General features: G+C 42.1%; 1 protein-coding gene across 1 annotated transcript in view; it reads right to left on the bottom strand.

Moving 5' to 3' along the window:
• ECPAS (Ecm29 proteasome adaptor and scaffold) overlaps window positions 1-23,398 on the bottom strand; it is a 121,056-nt gene extending 97,658 nt beyond the window's left edge. Inside the window, exons 1-9 of the mRNA XM_056518777.1 lie at window positions 23,186-23,398; window positions 17,839-17,969; window positions 17,153-17,269; window positions 12,941-13,059; window positions 11,850-11,999; window positions 11,516-11,684; window positions 2,478-2,617; window positions 1,721-1,802; window positions 626-745 (exon numbers count right to left, since the gene is read on the bottom strand). Of these exons, the coding sequence (XP_056374752.1) occupies window positions 626-745; window positions 1,721-1,802; window positions 2,478-2,617; window positions 11,516-11,684; window positions 11,850-11,999; window positions 12,941-13,059; window positions 17,153-17,269; window positions 17,839-17,969; window positions 23,186-23,228 (1,071 nt within the window). The 5' untranslated portion in view covers window positions 23,229-23,398. The remainder of the gene's footprint in view (window positions 1-625; window positions 746-1,720; window positions 1,803-2,477; window positions 2,618-11,515; window positions 11,685-11,849; window positions 12,000-12,940; window positions 13,060-17,152; window positions 17,270-17,838; window positions 17,970-23,185) is intronic.
• Window positions 23,399-24,542: the final 1,144 nt, after the last annotated feature.

The raw sequence follows: 24,542 nt of genomic DNA, 5'->3' as shown, positions 1-24,542 counted from the left end.
ATGCTGCGCATTGCCGGGTTAACTGAATGTCATTTATAAACGACGGGATGCGCGAACGCACTGCACAACCCGGCGTTTATATATGACATTCTGCGGGAAGGGTTTAAGAGCTACTAATTGGCATGTAGATCTATAGATGTATTGTGGCTGGAGCACTGTTGTATACAAACATCTGGTAATTGACTGAGGGTTTTCCTGACTAGGGATATACGTTTCTTAATGAGGGGTACTGTGAACCATAACTGGTCTTGTGAAATGTATGATTGGCTTTAGGTAGTGGGTTGTAGGTTACATACATATGTTTTTTTTCTGCCACATTGTTAAAACAAGATTTCAAAAGGAAAGTATTTTTTTTGAAAAATTAAGACATTGCTTATTGGCCCTTAATTTAAATGATAAACATTTAGGTCATCAGACTTGTCTTTGTTGCAGGACAGTACCAAAAGGCATCATTCTTAGTAGCCCTCTATGTAGCAAAGAGACTAGAAAACAGAACACAAATATTCATGAAGGAATACATATGATTTATGTACACTTTGAACGGTCTGTTTTTTTTTCCTTTTTTTATTGGTACCTCATTTTGCCCAGCAGTTACAAAAACTTTGGGTGGAATAGATGAATATACCTGTATATTAGCAGGAAACAGCTCAGCTGCCAATCTGGATCTCAGGAGGTGAGGGATAATTTTTAGTTTAACACGGGTGCTGACAGGATCTCTTTTTAGTTCTGGCTTCAGTAAATTTCCCTTTGAAATAAAGTAAAAAATTAGTTGTTTTTTTTCATACCAATGTTGATTAAGCAAGACCTTTATTACATAATACACTAGCTGAGTACCCGGCATTGCCCGGTTTTTCCTTCTTCATCCTTTTTGGGGAGGAAAATCAACAAAGGAGGAAGCTTTTGACTTCATATCCCGGCCTCATTTATTGTTGTCATATGCCCTCCTCCTATCCCGTCCTCCTATCCCGTCCTCCTATATGTGTACCAGGTATTGAAATATCTCCAGACGTACAGAAGTTATGTGGGAACATACATTTCCCATTAATTTGCATGGGACATTAAACAAAAACCCAGACCCTCACAAATGGGGGTAGTTAAGGGTTAAATTAACTAGCCTATATTTTAAGTGGACATATAAGTAACATGTGATCAAGTATTATCGAAATATCTCCAGCCGTTTGGAAGTTATGCAGTAACATATATTTCCCATAGACTTGTATGGGAATTTAAACAAAAACTCCGACCCAGGCAAATGGAGGTGAGTAAGGGTTAAATCACCTATCCTATCTATGTTTGTTGTTGACACATAATTAACATGTGCGCCAAGTTTCATGTTAATATCTTTAGCGGTTTGGAAGTTTTTGTGGAACATACATATACACACACGTTGAGTTTTATTATATATAATTATATTATAATATATATATATATATATATATAGATATAGAGAGAGAGAGAGAGAGAGAGAGAGAGAGAGAGAGAGAGAGAGAGAGAGAGAGAGAGAGAGAGAGAGAGAGAGAGAGAGAGAGAGAGAGAGAGAGAGAGAGAGAGAGAGAGAGAGAGAGAGAGAGAGAGAGAGAGAGAGAGAGAGAGAGAGAGAGAGAGAGAGAGAGAGAGAGAGAGAGAGAGAGAGAGAGAGAGAGAGAGAGATTAAATAGTTCGGAAGGGAAAAAAAATAAAATACATTTCAGTGCTTGACATGCTATGAACAATTGCTTACCTCTTTTGTTTTAAGGGGGATATCTCCCAAATACACTTTGTACATCTTGCTGACAATGGTTGGGTCGTTCCAATCAATTAAGCTTAAAAAAATAAACAAATGTGATTATAAGAGAAAACTTTTTAAGAGAAAACTTCATTTTTTTTTTAAACAAAGTACATTAGAAAGATTTTTTATGTTTTATTTGGGTTTAAAAAAGCTGCCACTAGGTGTCTCCCTACTTGTCCAGAGCAGATTCCCCCCCATCTCTTGCACAGACTTTGGACTCCTGCAGGCCTGGCAGAAGTCCAAAATCAGGAAATGCAGTCTGAAGTGCTGAAGGGGATGTGTGCAGCCTTAACCAATCAGAACTGATTTCACGCTGAACTACTCTGGGCTGAGGGTAGCAGAGTGAGGGAGGAAGTTCTCCCCTGTATGGCTTTAGATGATGTCACAGCCTGCTGGGTAACGCCCCTTCCCAGTCTGTGAATCTGAGACTGAGCAGAAAATACAGAGCAATATCAAGGTAGAAAACTAAGAAATAATAAAAGTAAAGGCAGGGGGTAGTTTATCGTAAGGGGGCAGTGAACTGGGAGGATAAAATTTAACAAGATCACAAGAGGTACTCTTTAATAGCGTTGATTTAGCCTTTGTGAACAAACATTCGTATATTAGGGAATTGCTTTCACAGCAATAATACTTTCTTTAAATTTAACACCAAAAGTTCACCTATTATAGGGTAAAGTTTCTTGGTGATAATGTGTATGTTGCATCTCACCTCTGCTTACTCTTCAGCTCTAGATCAGCAGCAGTAGCCACACTATGCCTAGTGTCACTAGAGGCAATAACCAGATGAATAACCGCTTCCAGCTCAGGCACCTGTTCAGCCTCTATAAACTTCACTATCCCAAGTTTGCACTGAAGAAACAAGGTAAGTAGCTTATACATTCAATGAGAAAATCAATGCAAACCACATCATATAGCTTTTATAGACATTTGAAAAGAAGACACTGATCACATATAGTCTAACAAAGGTGATTTGTTGTAGATTAATACATAAATAAAATATATTACATGTTAACCCCTTAACCACCCAGGACGCAAATATACATCTGGTGAGCTTGTACTTAACACACCAGGACGTACATTTACGTTCTTAGCAAAAACCGCTAGCATCAGAGCGATGCTCAGGTCATGTGCGGAAGGTCCCGACTGCTGATAGCGCGGATGTCCACCATCAGACAATACAGATCACGGCATCTGCAGCATCGCGGTCACTAAAATGGATGATCGGATCGCCCGCAGCGATGCGATCATCCAGCACGGCAGATGGAGGTCCCCTCACCTGCCTACCACGGTAATACTGATCAGTGCTATGTCCTATACATAGCACGGAACAGTACTAGCAATCGAATGATTGCTATAAATAGTCCCCTATGGGGACTATTAAAGTGTAAAAATAAAAGTAAAAAAAATTAGAAAAACCCCCTCCCCCAATAAAAACGTAAATTGTCCCATTTTCCCCTATTTCACCGCCAAAAAGTGTGAAAAATATTTTATATACATATTTGATATCGCCGCGTGCGTAAATATCCGATCTATTAAGAATATAAAATATAAAAAATAATGGCATGAACGTAAAAAAAAAAAAAAAGTCCAAAATAGCTGCTTTTATATCATTTTATTCCCCCAAAAAATATATTATATAAAAAAATGTATTAAAAGTTTTATATAAGCAAATATGGTATCAATAAAAAGTACAGATCACGACGCAAAAAATGAGCCCTCATACCACCGCTTATACAGCATAATGAAAAAGTTATAGGTCTTCAAAACAGGGGGATTTTAAATGTACTAATTTGGTTAAAAAGTTTGCAATTTTTTTTTTATTATTATTTTTTCTTTTTTTTGCGCAACAGTAATAGAAAAGTATACTATCATGGGTATCATTTAAATCGTATTGACCCGAGGAATAAAGAACACATGTCATTTTACCGTAAATTGCACGGCGTAAAAACTAAACCTTCCAAAATTAGCAAAATTGCAGTTTTCTCTTTAATTCCCCCACACAAATATATTTTTGGTTGCACCATACATTTTATGGTAAAGTGAGTGATGGCATTACGGACAACTGGTCGCGCAAAACACAAGCCCTCATACTAGTCTGTGGATGAAAATATAAAAAAAAGAGTTATGATCTTTTGAAGGCGAGGAGAAAAAAAAACCCGAAAACATAAAAATAAAATGGTCTGAATCCTTAATGCCCAAATGGGCTGAGTCCTTAAATGGGCACTGTAATGAAGTACAAAAATTGATATGTTGTAGTACTTAAGTACTACAACATATCTCTAATATACTTTAATTAAGAAAAGTGATTTTAAACAAGTTTAAAATCACTTTTACATTCGGCCACTAGTGGTCGCCCTCCTAGTGGCCGAATGCATTCGGCAGTGATGTCACTACTGAATTTCGACTCATTGAAGACTGGCAATGAGTCGAAATTCAGGTACTGCGGTGCTTGCTCTCGCCTGTCAATCAAACAGGCGAGAGCAAGCACGCCGACAGCTGGGGCTGCGCGCATTGGCCAGCTCCACTGGCCTCGCGCACGGCCCCGCCCCCTTTACCCTGTCCCTGTGCCCACTAGTGTCCCATGTGCCCCCCCGCGAGCGCTACCATCACCGCTAGCGGGTCCCTGTGCCCACTAGCGGTGTCACAAGAATGCCTCGCGCGGCTCTGTTCCCCGTCCCTATCAGGGTACGGGAAGAGATTTAAAAGCCTCGCGCGCAGCTAACGCCAGGCTCCTAGCGCTGCCTAGGTTAGCCCTACGCTATTTGCGTAGTGCTGCGCCTGCGCAGTACTACGTTAGCTGCGCGCGAGGCTTTTAAATCTATTCCCGTACCCTGACAGCTGACAGGGACGGGGAACAGAGCCGCGCTCGGCATTCTTGTGACACCGCTAGTGGGCACAGGGACCCCGCTAGCGGTGATGGTAGCGATCGCGGGGGCACATGTGACACCGCTAGTGGGCACAGGGACCCCGCTAGCGGTGATGGTAGCGCTCGCGGGGGGCATTCTTGTGACACTATGACATTAGACAATAGGGTGTCTCCAGCTGTTTCACAACTACAATTCTCAGCATGGCCTGACAGATAATAGCAATCATGGCATGCTGGGAGTTGTAGTTGGGAAACAGCTGGAGACACCCTATTAGATAAATAACACTCATGCATAGACGATGTGAGGGCGGAAGCAAGCGCCCAGCAAGGCGTCAGTGGCGTCGCGCCTGCTGGGAAGCGCTGCTTCCTGCCCTGCTTTATAGAGCAGATATAGCAGCACAAAATCTGCTCTATTAAAGCGATAAAAAAAAATGTTGAAGCCAGGTAGGGGGTTAGGGCTAGATTACTACTAGGTAGGGACATATTAGATTATATAGTACTTGGTGGGAGCTACCCTTTAAGGGGTTAATGATCCAGAAAATAAAAAAAATTGTAGCATTGAAATGTTTTCCATCTTGCCTTTTAATAGCCATAACTATTATTTTTCTCTCTACAGACCCATTTAACCCCTTAAGGACATAGCGTTTTTCCACTTTCGTTTTTTCCGTCCTTACCTTTTAAAAAATCATAACTCTTTCAATTTTGCACCTAAAAATCCATATGATGGCTTATTTTTTGCGCCACCAATTCTACTTTGTAATGACAACATCAGTCATTTTACCCAAAGATCTATTGTGTGACAAAATTGAAGAAAAAAAAGGCCATTTTGTAACTTTTGGGGGCTTCCGTTTCTATGCAGTACATTTTTCGGTACATATGACACCTTATTTTTCTTCTGTAGGTCCATACAATTAAAATGATACCCTACTTATATAGGTTTGATCATATAACTACATGCAGGAAAATTTATACGTTTAACCTCTTAAGGACGCAGGGCGTATGGATACGCCCTGCATCCCGAGTCCTTAAGGACGCAGGGCGTATCCATACGCCCGTGGGAATTTTGGCCCCCACCGCTAGCCGGTTGGGGACCGGAGCCGGATGCCTGCTGAAATCGTTCAGCAGGCATCCCGGCATATCGCCCAGGGAGGTCATTATGCCCCCCCATGTCGGCGATCGCCGCAGATCGCTGGACAATTCAGTCCAGCGATCTGCGGCGATTCCGGGTCAATCGGGTCTCCAGTGACCCGGAATTACTGGCTGTTCGGGGCTGTCTCTGACGGCCCCGAACAGCCAGAGCCTGCAGGGGTGAGGTGGCACTGATGCCACCTCACGATCGCCCTGATTCGTCGGCCGGATTACCGGCCGACCAATCAGGGCGCCTGCTGCGGGCGTCACTCCCGCACCCGCTCCGCCCCTCTTCCGGAGGGCGTGAGCGGGTGCGGGAAGACTACCCCGGGTGCTGGGGACCCCGATCCCCGGCGTCCATGTTGGGATCGGGGCCCCAGGAGCGACAGCGGCGGCGAGGGACAGTCCAGCGATGAAGCAACAGCAGGAGGTGAGTTACAGCCTCCTGCTGTTGCTTAGCAACAGCTCCCAGCATGCAAAAAGGGCATGCTGGGAGCTGTAGTTATGCAACAGCAGGAGGCAGACCACCACAACTCCCAGCATTCCCTTATGGGCATGCTGGGACTTATGGTTTTGCAACAGCTGGAGGCACATTATTTCTATGGAAAAGTGTACCTTCAGCTGTTGTATAACTACAACTCCCAGCTTGCACAAACAGCTAAAGTGCATGCTGGGAGTTGTAGTGGTGCATCTGCTGATAGCATAACTACAACTCCCAGCATGCCCGTTGGCTGTCGGTGACTGCTGAGAGTTGTAGTTTTGCAACAACTGAAGGCACACTGGTTGTGAAACAGAGTTTTTTTTTTACCTAACTCAGTGTTTCACGACCGGTGTGCCTCCAGCAGTTGCAAACTACAACTCCCAGCAGTCACCTTACACCATGCACCGTACATGCTGGGAGTTGTAGTTTTGCAACAGCTGGAGGCACACTGGTTTTGAAACACTGAGTAAGGTCACAAACTCAGTGATACATAACCAGTGTGCCTACAGCTGTTGCAAAACTAAAACTCTCAGCATGTACAGTCTGTCAGCGCATGCTGGGAGTTGTAGTTTTGCAACAGCTGGATGTCCCCCCCAATGTGAACGTACAGGGTACACTCACATGGGCGGAGGATTACAGTAAGTATCCGGCTGCAAGTTTGAGCTGCAGCAAATTTTCTGCAACAGCTCAAACTGCCAGCGAGAAACTACTGTGAACCCCCGCCCGTGCGACTGTACCCTAAAAACACTACACTACACTAACACAAAAAATAAAATAAAAAGTAAAAAACACTACATATACACATACCCCTACACAGCCCCCCTCCCCAATAAAAATGAAAAACATCTGGTACGCCATGGTTTCCAAAACGGAGCCTCCAGCTGTTGCAAAACAACAACTCCCAGTATTGTCGGACAGCCGTTGACTGTCCAGGCATGCTGGGAGTTTTGCAACAGCTGGAGGCACCCTGTTTGGGAATCACTGGCGTAGAATTCCCCTATGTCCACCCCTATGTAATCCCTAATTTAGGCCTCAAATGCGCATGGCGCTCTCACTTTGGAGCCCTGTCGTATTTCAAGGCAACAGTTAAGGGTCACATATGGGGTATCGCCGTACTCGGGAGAAATTGGGCTTCAAATTTTGGGGGGTATTTTCTGCTTTTACCCTTTTTAAAAATGTAAAGTTTTTGGGAAACCAAGCATTTTAGGTAAAATTTTTTTTTATTTTTTTTACATATGCAATAGTCGTGAAACGCCTGTGGGGTATTAAGGTTCACTTAACCCCTTGTTACGTTCCCCGAGGGGTCTAGTTTCCAAAATGGTATGCCATGTGGGTATTTTTTGCGGTCCTGGCACCATAGGGGCTTCCTAAATGCGGCATGCCCCCAGAGCAAAATTTGCTTTCAAAAAGCCAAATGTGACTCCTTCTCTTCTGAGACCTGTAGTGCGCCAGCAGAGCACTTTTCACCCCCATATGGGGTGTTTTCTGAATCGGGAGAAATTGGGCTTCAAATTTTGGGGGGTATTTTCTGCTTTTACCCTTTTTAAAAATGTAAAGTTTTTGGGAAACCAAGCATTTTAGGTAATTTTTTTAATATTTTTTTTTACATATGCAAAAGTCGTGAAACACCTGTAGGGTATTAAGGTTCACTTTACCCCTTGTTACGTTCCCCTAGGGGTCTAGTTTCAAAAATGGTATGCCATGTGTTTTTTTTTGCTGTCCTGGCACCATAGGGGCTTCCTAAATGCGGCATGCCCCCAGAGCAAAATTTCCTTCAAAAAAGCCAAATGTGACTCCTTCTCTTCTGAGACCTGTAGTGCGCCAGCAGAGCACTTTTCACCCCCATATGGGGTGTTTTCTGAATCGGGAGAAATTGGGCGTCAAATTTTGGCATTTTAGGTAAAAATTTTTTTTTTTTTTTTACATATGCAAAAGTCGTGAATCACCTGTGGGGTATTAAGGTTCACATTACCCCTTGTTACGTTCCCCGAGGGGTCTAGTTTCCAAAATGGTATGCCATGTGTTTTTTTTTTTGCAGTTCTGGCACCATAGGGGCTTCCTAAAAGTGACATGCCCCCCAAAAACCATTTGACGCTCCTTCCCTTCTGAGCCCGCCGAACAATTAACATAGACATATGAGGTATGTCCTTACTTGAGAGAAATTGGGTTTCAAATACAAGTAAAAATTTTCTCCTTTTTACCCCTTGCAAAAATTCAAAAATTGGGTCTACAAGAACAAGCGAGTGTAAAAAATGAAGATTGTGTATTTTCTCCTTCACTTTGCTGCTATTCCTGTGAAACTCGTAAAGGGTTAAAACGCTTACTGAATGTCATTTTGAATACTTTCGGGGGTGCAGTTTTTATAATGGGGTCATTTATGGGGTATTTCTAATATGAAGACCCTTCAAATCCACTTCAAACCTGAACTGGTCCCTGAAAAAAAGAGAGTTTCAAAATTTTGTGAAAAATTGGAAAATTGCTGCGGAACTTTGAAGCCCTCTGATGTCTTCCAAAAGTAAAAACTCATCAATTTTATGATGCATATATAAAGTAGACATATTGTATATGTGAATAAAAAAAAAAATATTTTGAATATCCATTTTTCTTACAAGCAGAGAGCTTCAAAGTTAGAAAAATGCAAAATTTTCAAATTTTTCATCAAATTTTGGGATTTTTCACCAAGAAAGGATGCAAGTTACCAAAAAATTTTACCACTACATTAAAGTAGAATATGTCACGAAAAAACAATCTCGGAATCAGATTGATAACTAAAAGCATTCCAGAGTTATTAATGTTTAAAGTGACAGTGGTCAGATTTGCAAAAAATGGCCGAGTCCTTAAGGTGAAAAAGGGCTCAGTCCTTAAGGGGTTAAAATGGTCATCTTCTGACCTCTATAACTTTATTTTTCCACGTACAGAGCGGTATGAGGGGTCATTTTTTGTGCTGTGATCTGTTTTTATTGGTACCATTTTTGTTTTGATCGGACTTTTAGATCGCTGTTTATTTATGGTATAAAAAAAGTGACCAAAAATACATTATTTTGGAATTTGGAATTTTTTTGTGCGTACGCCATTGACCGTGCACTTTAACAATATATTTTTATAGTTGGGACATTTACGCACGTGACAATACCACATGTTTATTTTTATTTACACAGTTTTTTTTCCTCTCTTTTTTTATGAGAAAGGGGGGTGATTCAAACTTTTATTAGGGGAGGGGTTAAATCATATTTCACTTTTTTTTTGCAATGTTATAGGCCCCATAGGGGACTATAACATGTAGTACATCGATTGGCAGCACTAATCAATGCTATGCCATAGCATTGCATTGATCAGTGTTATCGGCGATTGATTGCTCAAGCCTGGATTTCAGGCTTGGAACAATCAATCACGATCAGACACACAGGAGGCAGGTAAGGGATCCTACTGCATCCTAGCTGATCAGGACATCGCGATCAGCCCGACTGAGCTGCTGGGAAGCCTTCACTTTCGACGCTGCGATCAACTTTGATCGCCACGTCTAAAGAATTGATGCAGGACATCTGCCTGAACGGCGATGTCCGGCATTAGCCACGGGTCCTGGCTGCTGATAGCAGCCAGGACCGTGTGGGTATGATGTGAGCTCAGCTGATTAGCTCACTTCATAACCCTCCCGTGCCGCAGCGCCATTTAGAAACAGCGTTTTGCGGCAAGGGGTTAGGGCTTGTTTTTTGCAGGACTAATTGTATTTCCTTTAAAGAAAATAAAAATATGTGTGTGTGTGTACGCTTGTTTAGAAATTCCTAGTAAAAAAAAAAAAAAAAAAAGTATGATGCATGTTTCAAATTGCCCTGTTATGAACCCCAATAACAGTTTTCTTCCTGTGCTTATGGAGCTGTGGTGTTGCACATTTTTTTGCAAAGTGATCTGTAGTTTGTATTGGCCTAGATTAAGCTTTCATTTTTTCACTCATATTTTTGAAAAACGTTTTTATTTCATTTATTTTTCACACTTTAGACTTTTATCATTGGATTGCTTCTACAGATCAATGCACTACATTTTGGCCAGTTTTGACATCTAAATGGTTCATAGTCAGCAATTAGCTACTTAAAGTAGTTGGTGCCACTGGGAATAGAGCAGCCTCAAGTCCAAAGCCCTCTCCACACAACCTTAACCCCTTCATAACTCGGCAATTTTTTTTTTCTGGCTTTATTTTTTTCCTCCTTACATTCTAAGACCCATAACTTTTTTCGACTGACAGTTATATTAGGGCTTATTTTCTGCATGACGAGTTGTACTTTCCATTGATACATTCATATGATTAAAAAAAGTGTATTATGAATACTATAAATCTGATATGCTATCTTTATTCTATAGGTCAGTACGATTCCAATGATACCAAACTTTTTGTTTCGTTTTATGGATAAAAAAAAAATAAAAAATTAAAAAAAATTAAAAGGGTGTGTTAGGGTTTGTTTTTAGCGGTACCACTTTTGTGTAGTTCTGGCTTGTTGATCTTTTTATTACCTTCTCTTTGGGATGTAATGTAACCAAAAATCAGCTGTTTGAGAGTTTAGAATTTTTTGTCGTTTACACCGAAACATATCAATTTGATAGTTCAGTCAATTACGCACACGGAAATACAAATGTGTATTTTTTTCTTGTTTTTACAGTGTTATTTAAAAAATTAGTAAAGGAGAATTAACATTTTTATTAGGGGAGGGATATTTTTTAAAACTTTTTTTTTTTTTTACCACACACTTTTTTGCCCCCCCCCCAGGGCCTATCATAAGCCAAACCTCAGATGGCTTACATGGATCAATGTAATTCTATTGATAGCCTTAAAGTGGTATTCCGCCCCTAGACATCTTATTCCCTATCCAAAGGATAAGGAATAATATGTCTGATCACGGGGGTCCCACCGCTGGGAACCTCCATGATTTCTCCGGCAGCATCCCGTCATCTGGTGCACGGAGTGAACTTCGCTCCGTGCCTGATGACTGGCGATGCAGGGGCCAAAGGATCGTGACATCATGGCTCCACCCCCTCAGTACATTACACCCCACCCCACCCCCTCAATGTAAGTCTATTGGAGGGGGCGGGGCGGTCACCACACCCCCTCCTATAGACAGGGCAGTTCGTGATGCCATCGCCAGTCATCAACAGATGACAGGGGTGCCGCAGGAGAGATTGCAGGGTTTCCCAGCGGCAGGATTTAAAAAAAAGAAAATTAAAAGAAAAAACACGTTTCCACCAGAGTACCCCTTTAAATTGCTAAGTATGTTTCCCTTACCTGTTCTAGTTGCTCTGCGGACCATGGATTGTCTCCCACAACTCTTTTTGCTGCATAAAAGCTTAAACCTGGCGGAGGCTGAGGGATTCCTACTCCCCCTGTCCCCCCTGCTGGGGAGCCTTGGCCAGCTGGGGCGCTCTGACGATTTTGGGGTTCATTCAACACAAACCTAGAAAAAAAAAACAGCAACAATTTATGGCTATGTTCAGGATGTAAGGGACAGATGTTCCCAAAAAAAAAAAAAAAAAAAAAAAAAAGGAGGATCAATGAGTCAAACACATTATTTTAATTCCAAATGTTCAAAACTCAGTAGGCAAAAGGAAATGTATTTTACCCATAAGGCATCAGGAGAACATCCAACATGAAGTCCAAAAGCAGCTGAACAGTCTTTGGTTTTTCAGCTAGGTTAAATATTGTTGTGGACTTAGGGGTGTCACTTGAATACTTCACATGATAAAGGACTGGTATCAGGAGATGCATTAAACTGGAAAGAGGATGCAAATAAGCCAATGACAATTAAAATTAATATAAAAATAAAACCCACAACAACATGATACAAAAAAAAAAAATGTGTTGTATGATCACCAGAATCTTTAAACCCTAAATTCAAAAATTATTGTACACTGTATGTCAGGTCAACACTTTGCCTGCAATGTACAGTATTTTAGAATCTGTCATGTTTTCCAGTTAAATAAGATCAAATAGGACTTACAAACAACTTTATGGTCCTACCTTTGGAGCTGTGCAAATTGCATTTTGTAAAATATGCATATTAGGTGCCATTGCCCACAGGATGGTCCTAAATGTGGCAAGTGCCAGAATTCTCTATCCCTATAACCCTTCATCTCCTCCCACTGCGTGTGGCTGACCGCCTCAGTCTCATTTCTCTTCCCTTTGTTTGGCTGGCAAAACTGGATTTTATTTGTATTTTCTTGACCTTGAGTGAGGAGTAGTTGAACGCAGACTAGATATAGATTATTTCTGTTGATACTGATTACTGCTGTTCATTTCCCCTGTGTGATGAATATAATGTGCCCGTTTACACTTAGTAAGGGTATAAACTGTGGCATATGACTAGGTTCACGTGCCCATACAGTAGGCTGCACAGAATACACGTCCAGAACATTCAAAGACGTGCACACAATGCTCGGAGGACCCAAACTAGAGCATGAACCTCTTCAGCCTATTGTATGGACACCTGTTCTATGCCTCTGTTTATTCCCTTACCAAATGTAAACGGCACATTAGATTTGGACACCATTAGAAATGTATACAAAATCCTGTAGTTTGCAGGCTCTCCCCACATAAGTTCATATGGTACTTTATTACATTGTAGTTTAATTCTGTACTGCTCATAACCACTCTGTAATATGTTCCACATTCTAAAACAAATCCCAAACCCAGCAGGGCTGAACTCCAGCTTACCTGTCTTGCTGAGGCTGAGGTTTGCCCTCCATAGCAGTTAGAAGACTGGGTGCTAGTTCACACTGCTTCTCCATTGGCAGGCGGGGGTACCCCAATTTTATGTAGATTATTGTAAAGTTCTAAAAGCAAATATAAGCAAGCCAATATGTTATTGGTTATTAAATCTGCCTTTCACCAGGCACATCACATTTATCAACGATTCCTTCCACTGTCTAGTATCTAGCATAAAGGGTCAATGTTAAGGAACTTGTCTGGGGCTCTATAATATTACAATCCTTGGTCCCTACCTGTTCTGTGCCCATGCTAAAACAGTCCAATACCCTAACATACCCTTGAAGGGGGTGGAATAGGTTAGTGTATGTGCTAAGACAACTCCATTAAAAGGACTATACAGTGGACCAGCCAGAAGTCCCCAGAATTCTATAAATAAACCAGTCCACCAACCTGGTTGGGGGTGAAGTACAGCAAGGAAAGGAATACAGAATGGAGCATTCAGTAAAGAAATAGTTTGTCTTGGTAACTGTAATTTGTAAGAGACAGGGTATGAAATGAAGAACTGCAATGACATTTAGTATTTTAAAAGGGGTTGTCCAGTTGAAACAGTTACTTTTCTATTGTCCCCAGGCTGCCCACAAAATAAAAAACACTTTCGCCGCTCCTGTGTAGCTCGCATCCACGGCCGGTGGCAGCTTTCCCCCGAGCTGCAGAGCATAGCGTCTACAGCCAGGGGAACTGACAGTGCCACTCACCAATCACTGGCCAAGGAGAGACACCATTGCGGCCAGTGATTGGTGGAGCGGGGCTGTAATGACACTGTCTACAGGAGGAGCAGTGGAAGGGGAGTTATATTTAAAAACAGACTGGGGACATTAGTCATTTAACTATTTCCACTGGACAACCCCTTTTATGACACATTGGTCAAAGAGTGTTAGAGTATATTCACCAGTTGCAGAAATTTTGAAAATCCATTGATCTGAATGAGGCTTGCATACATTCTTACCATCAATGGAAATCAATTGTATAGGTGTTTATGGGACATTTACAACAATGACCTATGCTGTGAATAGCCAGTCATTGTTTATTCAGCCAGGTGTCACCACCTGGAGCTCCTACTGATCATCTGTTTAGAAGAACAGCTATATGGTCCACTATATTGTCCTTTTAAAAAGGAGTTGTCTCAGGCACATACAGAATAAACAGGGCCAGAAGCAGATGTCCCTGTACATTGTATAGTTCTGGTGCCAGGTTCTGCAGCGCAGGACACCCTCACTACATAACATACAGAGCCAAGCTTCCAGCCCCATACACTATCTTTACTTACACCACAGCTGATCAGGGGGGTGCTGGGTGCCAGCATCTAACCAAACAGACATTCGTCTTCTATCCCAAGGAAAGGTCATCAATGTAAATGTTCTGAAAGCTCTCATGAAGAGGTTATCCAGCAGGACTATTTTCTTCCAAAAACCGCACCATCCCTGTCCCTTGGCTGTGTGTAGTATTATAACTTGGCTCCTTTGACTTTAATGGAACTGAGCGCATGAAACCTGAGGACATGGGTGTCAGTTTTTTTTAAAGGAAGCATAGCGAAACGCATCGGAGTGTGATGTGGGGGAACATCCTGGAGTAACCTCTACTGCCATACATTGGTCTGTATGATGAGCTCCTTATTGTGACTATCGCACCTGTGTACTCTATGTGTAATGCCCATTACCCACTGCCTGTATTTAGTTCTGCACTAGCCACCTTATTATATATTGCACTTTGAGTTTACAGGTGTGGTATATTGTACTTGACTTTCACTTTACAGTGGTACTCTATTGTTATGGTTATTGGGCAGCGTGAGAGAGAGATAATAAATATATATATATATATATATATATATATATATATATAATGATCCATTGGTAGTGGCTTTTTACCACGCACTAGTCTTACCATATTCATTCTATGAGAGTTTATGGGCAGTCTGTATCATTTAGACTGTTCAGGATGTTCCCCCCCATCTATTGTTTTAATCTGTATCTTGCATTTGTTTTTATTGGGGAGGGTGAGATTGCCAATTATGTTTTTATGAAAATTTGTTCCAATAAATTACATTTTGATCATTATATTTTGTGGTATATTTTTCAATTGTTACAGGGCAAGTGTTTTGTAGGTTGATATATTTTAAAGAGTGTACTTTAAGCTAGAACTACATGATTACTTGTGGTCATGAGACATAAGAACGCAATGCTGGCCCCGAGACATAAGACTCATGCTGCTACATTACTATCATGTCTGTGGTTGCTTTCTGCAAGGTATGTCAGAAATCTAAGGTTGCAATTTTAGCACAGTGACCACAGTGTTGTACAGCCAAAAGTTGCAGTGTAGCCTTAGCCTTAAACTTGGACATGCTGGGTAGCGCGTTTTGGCAAAATACTTCTCTAAAACTTCGGCTCCTGGCAATACAGCACTCAATGGTAATAGTAGTAATCACGTAATGTAACCGAGGGTAAAAAGATTATTATTACTACTCTTTCTCAAGAAGACAACTGCTCTCTCCGAGCCAAAAAGTTTGAATTTTGGCGGCACTGGAGTTTGACCTAAGGGTCATTGGTGACCAGCTGGGTGTTATGTTACTGTATCCACAGTATTAGTCTGATGCTGGGATGGATCGCTGTGTAAGTCTGTGAAAGTTCTGCAGTCATGTGTCCCAGCACTGTGGTTGACTTGGAATAACCATTGTTTATGCATACATATAGTACAATTAGCGCACATTGTGACAGGAGATATATACATGTTGGGAGGGGAGCGCTATAACTAAGCAGTGGTGTGTTCCACTATTTATCCTTACACAACAACATTAAAAAATATGTGCCTCTATCCAGCATCTCCAAGTCTCCTCACCGCTCCGGAAAGGACCCAATATGGGCGGCTAGCTGCTCCCATTCCAAGACACTTCCGTTTAATAACCAAAAGCTTCTGTGTTGTACCTGGGCCGCAACACTGAAAGCACCTTTTACCACACTCTAACCCCCTAAACTTTTTGTTATAAAGTTAACAGCACTAAATAGTGCTTCCTCTCTTTTTTCCTATATCTGCATTGCAGCCTTAGCCATAAAGCGAAACTGACAGGCTGTTCACCCGCACTAAACACAATATACTGAGTTATAGTGCAGATAAGAAGCATTAAAATAATGGGTTACTTGAGTTAATTAAGTATTGCCAAAGTTATAAGTCTTTAGTCTTCTAGTTCTATACCGCAGCTCTGCACAAAGGAGGTGGGGAGCTGGCTGCCTCCTCAACATTACCTGCCCCCGTAACGAATTCCCTGTTACCTGCCCCCAAACTATTCACTCTAACGTCGCTAGGGAGGAGGCAGGGAAGTGATACTTCACTAATTCAAGTAAATAACTCCTCTTTTTAATGCTGTTCACTCGCACTCAACCCAGTATATTGGGTTTAGTGCTGGGGCAGAGTATGTCTATTTCCCTTTAATAGCGTCTTCAGGTTCAGGGTCTTATGACTCCTAGTGTGTAAAAATATTTAGTTATTCCATTTTTCAGCACTCTGAATATAAATATTAGTAAAATCGTTTTTCAACTTACTAAAAAACACAATGCAGAGAAACATACACTGATAACTTTTAAAAAAAAACATGTCTTGAAGACTATTTCCTTATCCAGACCAGATTTTGTCTGACATGCCATAATACATTTTAAGTATCAGACATTTTCTTTGAGAAAAGCATAAGGATCTTTTCAATGCCATTGTGAAAGATCTTCTAAAAAGAGGTTTCACTGCATTAAAGGAGTACTCAAGCGTAAGATAACTTATCCCCTATCCACAGGATAGGGGATAAGTAGCTGATGGCGGGGAGGGTCCAATCCCTGGGACCCCCTGCGATCTCCAGGATGGGATCCCAGCTCTCTCACTGAGGAGCGTGTGTCTGCTACCGGTAGACAGCACGCACTCCATTTCTATGGGAGCGCCAATGATGCCTGAGTGTTGTACTCTGGTCTTTTCGGCGATCCTATAGAAATGAATGCAGTGCGTGCCATCTGCAGCACACGCTCCTCACTGGAGGGCCCCCCGCAATCAGCTACTTATTCCCTATCCTGTGGGTAGGGGAGAAGTCTTTTTTTGTCAGTTTTCCTCTAAATACATTGTCTGGGATTTGCATACAACCCATAAAATTTCAAAAATCCTTTGCACAATTGCTAAACTACACACCGTAACAAAAGAGACTGCTGCTGGGTCTTGGTACTGGACTAAAAGGGTCTCCACAGGCAACTGTACTTTGGACCGACTCTTAATTCTTTTGTTCAAGTGAACAAGTAATTCCATAACCTAGAAAACAAGAAATAGAAATAGTTAGGTTTTCATACAAAAAGTATAATGTACTAAGAATAAAATATTAGAAAAAATTGTGTGCAGCTTGCTTTTACGTTCTTTCATACCTGCATCAATCTATTCTTCCAGCATGAGGACGTGTACTATGTAAATATGGACACATTAGCACAGACAATCCATTCAGATGTCAATGTATAAACGTGGCAGCACGCTAGTGTGTAACCCTTGTGTGAGAATTCAGTAAGTAGCTAATAGAGATGAGCGAATTTACAGTAAATTCGATTCGTCACAAACTTCTCGGCTCGGCAGCTGATGACTTTTCCTGCATAAATTAGTTCAGCTTTCAGGTGCTCCCGTGGGCTGGAAAAGGTGGATACAGTCCTAGGAGACTCTTTCCTAGGACTGTATCCACCTTTTCCAGCCCACCGGAGCACCTGAAGGCTGAACTAATTTATGCAGGATAAGTCATCAACTGCCGAGCCGAGAAGTTCATGAAGAATCGGATTTACTGTAAATTCGCTCATCTCTAGTAGCTAAGAACAACCTGTCCTCAATAGAACATTTACCTTTTTGCGTACTCCTTCCTGAGCACTAGACAACTTGAGAAGAACAGGAGGCAAGAACTTGGAAATGATACTCTGCAGTTGCTCATCTGTCTCTGCATGGCCGAGGCGTAAAAACACTCGCTCAAGCTGATCTGTTAACAAAACAAACTTCATTAATAAGGAGCATGTCTACTGCATAACATCACTGGGCTTCTTGTACAAATAAGTACCTATTATACCAAGTCATACTTCAGTACAGTTCTCTCAATGCTAAGGAAAGTTGGAAAACTAATTAGATACAAGTAGTTGCTTTGTAGTAGTTTTTATGAGCAATTCCTACAGGGTTTTAAAAAGACACACTTAAGAGTAGGGTCACACGTGCCATGTTTTGCTGTGTATCAAATACGTGCAGCAAATACGCAGCAAAATATGGCACGTGTGCAAAGGAATGTTTATCAACTGTGGAAAAAAGGAGCCTCACTCAACTAAATTGAGGCCAAGCAACGCTACGCCCACAAAAAACACCTATGATAAAACGTAAGGATCCTTTTGTAGCTAATAACCTTCATTCATTACACAGTCCAAGTCTCAGCTTGTACTATGGAGTCCCTGCTGGATACCTGTGGTCACATCCCCAGTGATCATACCCTGTGGATAGGCAATAAGCGTTCGTGGGACAATTACTTTATATATATATATATATTGATAATTGGAGTTGCCCCTTAAATGGGCGGTGTCATTTAAAAATAATCTTTTGTCACGTTTTAGGGAGTTAAGCCTGTCTCCTGTCTAACGTACATGCGGAGAGAAGCAGCAATTAGCCAAGTGCTTCTCCCCACTAGTCAGAGATTGGTAATGGTCTGAACCCTCCGACCTTGATCAATCAAAACTTTGGACATGTCAAACTTTTCTTTATATGACAGGCACACGTTAAAATTGTGATGCCCAGAAGGATAAAAAATATTCAGATTAAAAATAAAGAATCACCCTAATGTTTGTAGAAAAAAAATATATATACATATTTTTTTTTTACCATATCTTTTTTCTGGATGCTTCTCTATGGAACACAGTCTGCTGCCCTTTTCTGTACACCAAAAAACATAACCCAACCTATACCACCTGAATAGAGGGCAACATGACAGTGGCCTGCCAGGTAACAGAGGTCTACAAATACATTTACAATTTAGGACAGATTTCCCAACTCAATGGTAACACAGCGTGAAAGACACTTAGCAGAAGGTTTTGGTTAAGACTAAAATATTAGTTGCAATAAAAAGGGTGCCATCCGCAATTTTGTTGCCATCCATTTTTTGTAAGCCAGTGAGGTAGACCAGGGCAGGAGACGGCATAGATGGGAGGCCCAATACTACCTAAGTGTGTTCTCACTTGTTATTAGTACTTACCTGGCGACTATATGGTGTCCACATGCACAATTACATTTCAGAATTGATGCCTGTAGTTCCCCATTAAAGGGGTTATCCAGCATAAGGTGATTTTAGTACATACCTGGCAGACAGTAATGGAAATGCTTAGGGAGGATCTGCGCTTGTCTTGGGGCTAAATGGCTATGTTGTGAGATTACCATAACACTGTGGCTTGCTTTTTGTGAACTGCTATTTCCTGTTTGACTTTTCTTTTTTTGCCTATAAATCCCACAATTCCATTTTCCTCCCTTCCACACATCAGCCACCCCACCCATTGAAACATAAATGAGCTGCATCCATTCAAAAGACCTGTGGTTTTCAATCAGGGTGCCTACAGCTGTTGCATTAGTTCCAGATTGATCTCTCTCCCACCAAGCGATCTCTCCACCCATTGAAGCAGACAGGCTCCCTGTCATCAGCTGACTAGTGAGTCAGGTCTCGGCCGCATTGCAACCTGAGAAAAATCTGAGACAACAGTCATTTTGTATGCTGTTAAAAATAAATATTGGGGTAAAAATCACAGAAGAAATGTGAGAAAACCATCACACACAGGTACAGACACTATACACTAACTTTACAGCCCATGTAGCATAGTCAAATAAAAAAAAAATCCTGCAATACCCCTAAGTCTTTGAACTGGCAGTAGTAACATTATTGAAAAAAAATAAAAATAAAAAAAAGTATTTTCAGAGGGACCCCTATTTTAACAGTAGAGAGGTGTCCAAAAAACAAGAATGGTAGTGCATACCTATAGATGTAGGTCTACAATTTCTATAAACAGGATCAGGAAATTATTAGCACCGCCAATGATGGAAAGCGAGATGTATACCTACAGTAGGTATGCGAGAGGTAGATGTGTCATGAGACTATGCTGCCCAACGTAAGGACAGCTCTAAAGCAGCACTATGTCAGGGCAGGTATGACTTTATTGACCTAGATGTTGAATGACCGTTTAATTGATGCAGACAGGGAAAGTGTCTAGAAATATTACATTTATCCCAGAAGTCTTGAAAACACAATAAACTGGTCTAAACATTCCTAAACTTACTTTATTTTTTAAGTCAAGGCTCCGAAATAAGCCATATGCTCAGTCTGGTAGAATTTTTGTGTAAATTATTTATGTTAAAGAGGGAATCTGTCAGCTCCAGATTATGCTCAGAGAGACTGTAACTTCCTCGCTCCCTTGTAACCTCCACCATCAGGATGCCCCGGCTGTGGCCAGTGACACTGTTTTTCCCTGAGCTGCACTGCTCCACCAATCATGAGCCAGACACCACTGCGGTCCGTGATTGACGGAGCTGTGCTGTGACGTTCCATCTGCTGCTCTGGCCAGCAACGGGAAGCAGACTGTCATCGGAGACTGAACGGAGGCAGGGCATTCTGATACTGGAGGCTATAAGGAAGGCAAGTTAAAGGTTTTATTAGGCAGGCAGTGAATTTTATTTATAAAAAAAGAGGGAAGCCTTCTCTTATATGTACTACAGCTTTGAGAATGCTGAAAAGGAAGATTCAGCCCCCCCCCCCTCACATAGGTTCATCGTCCGGTGGCCTTTCCCTCCGGGCACTGTAGAAAAAGCACCGGACAGAAACAGATTGTAGATCGGATCCCATTTATTGGAATGGGACAGTTTATATTCATCCAGCAGGTCATGGACGCCACACAGTGGAACACGCTGCACGGACGCTGGATAGGGGAGCACACTTTGCTGTGTTCCCTTGTCCGGCCTGCACAATTAATGAATGCCGGATCCTAAACAACTGATGCACTTTTTTAATCAGTTGTGGAATCGGTGGCTGTAAGTTTAGGCTGCGTTCACCAAGTTCTCTGCAGACTGTCCGAAGCTCTTAACCAGACATGGCTGTGATGACTGTACTTTATCAAGTAATGCCCCTGTAAATATCATCCACTGAAAGTAAGGCGTCGTACACAATAAAGTCTGAATAAGGCAATATGTACCGGGCCCCCCTAAATGCCATCTATCAAAAGGAACCAAGGTCAGGCATGTCTAAGGCCGAAGTCACATGTCTAATATGGATGCAATGAGGGAGATTCATCAAAACCTGTCCAGAGGAAAAGTTACTGAGTTGCCCATAGCAACCAATCACACCTTTCATTCTTAACAAGGCCTCTGGAAAATTAAAGAAGCGATCTGATTGGTTGTTACGGGCAACTCAGCAACTTTTCCTCTGGACAGATTTTGATAAATCTCCCCCATTGTGTTTGTAGCTCATGGGTTTAGATCATAGATCATCACAGTGATGTTTTAGTTAGGGTCATTGGACTGTAGACAGTGAAGGACTTGCACCTGTATTAAAAGGGGTTATCCAGGAAAAAACTTTTTTTTTTTTTTTTAAATATCAACTGGCTCCAGGAAGTTAAACAGATTTGTAAATTACTTCTATTAAAAAATCTTAATCCTTTCAGTACTTATGAGCTTCTGAAGTTGAGTTGTTCTTTTCTGTCTAAGTCCTCTCTGATGACACCTGTCTCGGGAACCGCCCAGTTTAGAAGCAAATCCCCATAGCAAACCTCTTCTAAACTGAGAGCACTTAGACAGAAAAGAACAACCTTAACTTCAGAAGCTCATAAGTACTGAAAGGATTAAGATTTTTTTAATATAAGTAATTTACAAATCTGTTTAACTTTCTGGAGCCAGTTGACATATATATTTAAAAAAAAAAAAAAAAAAAAAAAAAAAAGTATTTTCCTGGATAATCCCTTTAAAAATGTGTGGATGTGGCCCTAATCTGCTTCCAGGTGACTGTAATACCTGCACATTTTACTGTCCAAAAATAGGCCTTTGAGCAGCTCAACTTTATAATATCCAAGTTCTGACCTGTAGAGCATCCAGATACTGTGGCTATATGGGAGCAGTCAGTCTATGTTCACACACAGGATTTTGGGACATCTTTATGTTTGAGCTTTTTACAGGTCACAACATGGCGTCACGCATAACGGATCTGCCGGTGACCCGACCCTATAGTGTGCCTCCAGCTGTTATAGTGTTGCAAAACTACAACTCCCAGCATGCCTAGAAAGCCTTTATCTGTCCAGGCATGCTGGGCGTTGTAGTTTTGAAACATCTGGAGGCACCCCGGTTGGGAAACACACATTTTTTTTTATATATGACAGCGGCGCTCCAATGAATGAAGAAAAAAGAGGTTTATTCAAAAGACACGAGGCGACGTTCCAGCTGGCTCCCCTAGGCATTTATCAGGCTTGAAAATGGCTGGGGGAACCAGCTGAAACGTCACATCATGTTTTTTGTGAATAAACCACTTTTTTTGTCATTTCATTGGAGAGCTTTTGCAATTGTTAATGAAGGGGCATCCCGGACCCAGACCTGGCACAGCGGGCACTTAAGCCCTTTTTCTGGTTGGTTCACTTCTATATTCCAGTAAGAATTCATACTAAGAGGTTTATCCACAGACGACATTTAGGACAGGAATCAGATATAAAGTCATCTGCTCAGTGGCATGTATGTAGCAAGGACCGGATGGTGATCTGCTTACAGGTGGTACATGAACACATGTTGTGGGCACCTCTCCCCCCTATAACCAGTCATGTATGGCAGTAACAGATCTGCCCATATGATGAGCCAGTGCTATGGGGAGCAGCTCCAAGTGTTGCTTTCACTTCCAGCCTATGACTATGCAAGTACTGCAGAGAGGCCTGGAGCCATGGCAGGGCCTACCTACCATTGTCTGCCTCCCAGCACCCCCACTGCCCTGCACATGTACAGGGCCAGTCCAGCAAAGCAATGCCAGGGCCATGCCCCCCTCCTTCTTGTCATAACACAGAGCTGAGACCCTGGGCTCAACCTCGGCTCATTCTGTACCCCACATGGATATACATAGCGCAGACAGAGCTCTGCCAACCTCACCCGGCGGTGCCCCCTCCTCCCGCTGTGCCCCTCACCACATGAGAACGCCAGCTAACTTACTGAGCTCATCCTGGGCAGCAGCTGAAGGCATAGCAGCGGCCATGTTCACCGGTAGTGCTAGTGGAGGGCGGGCCGGGGGCGGGCACTGTTCTAGTTCCTGTTCAGAGAAGGCATGGCACGGGAGCGCCTGGTAGATGCCCTGTTTGGTTATCTGCCTGTGCTGGGGCAGAAGAGGAAGCTGCCTGGCACAGGGAAAGAGCCCGGTACTGGAGGCAGCAGTAGGAACAGCGCTCTCTGCAGACGGTGTGAGGTGCTGCCTCCTGACATGCCTGGGATCTGTGCTAGTAGGTATATATATAGAAAGGAACAGCTGATCCAGCCTGTCAGCTCCTCTGCCTGTATACCCGAGCGGCATACGTGATTATTGGAATATGGGATGAGATAGGGATTTAGAGACTATATATATGTGTGTATATATATATATATATATATATATATAGAGTCCCATTCATTTTATTGTAGTCAGTTATTGACTACATTCAGTCCATTTCCTGCACTTTTGAGCCCTGCTGAATTGCCATATACATGCACCAATTGTAGTCAGTTATATATCAGCATACATCATGACAGTGCCTCATACCTCCAATGTAATGCCAACCCGGCCTTATCATAGCTTTGTATAATGGCGGAATACTGTCACCATGCAGTGAGTGACTAATACTACCTAAGAGTGATGAAAGGGGGCGGGAATGCAATACTTTGTAAATAATGGCCTTACAATGTATAGTCAGTGATGGATTTATTTTGCATTCGTAAATGTAATGGTTACAATCAGGGCTCAAGTCCTGCAGGAACGTGCGGGAACTGAGTTCCTGCACTTTTTCCACAGCAGGGACATTATTTCCATTGGCAGGAGTCCTGCAGGACCAGCCACAATATATATATATATATATATATATATAATTTTTTTTTTTTTTTTTTTTTTTTTTACTAGACAGGATGGGAAGACATGGCAGCACCTTATTGGGTTACTGTTGCTGGCAACAAGAATGAGAGTCTGGGCTGACAGCTACTGAGAAGTTCCATGTACATAAAGCCTGGCACTGACACATGGTGATGCCCCCCTCCTGCCCACCCCACTGACTAGGAGTAGTCCTGGGAGGTAATAAAAGGCTGCAGTTTGGTGCCAGTCTAAAAGTGGACCGCCCTTGTGAGGTGCCAGTGGAAAATGCTTTTGGCCTTAGTAGTGGAGAAGTAGGCCTGGGGATTGGACATCAGACAGCAAGCCAGTGCTGTGAGGAGCTTGTGGCTGAAGGAAAAGTTGTTGAACTTTATAACCATAAGGGGCTTGGTGAAGAGCAATCCGCCGCTCCAAGCAGCCACACAGGGACCTGCGAGTCGCTGAGTGCACTTGCAG

Source organism: Hyla sarda, chromosome 1, assembly GCF_029499605.1.
Source record: "Hyla sarda isolate aHylSar1 chromosome 1, aHylSar1.hap1, whole genome shotgun sequence".
Classification (NCBI taxonomy): Eukaryota; Metazoa; Chordata; class Amphibia; order Anura; family Hylidae; genus Hyla; species Hyla sarda.
This window is presented reverse-complemented; position numbering and strand designations above follow the sequence as displayed.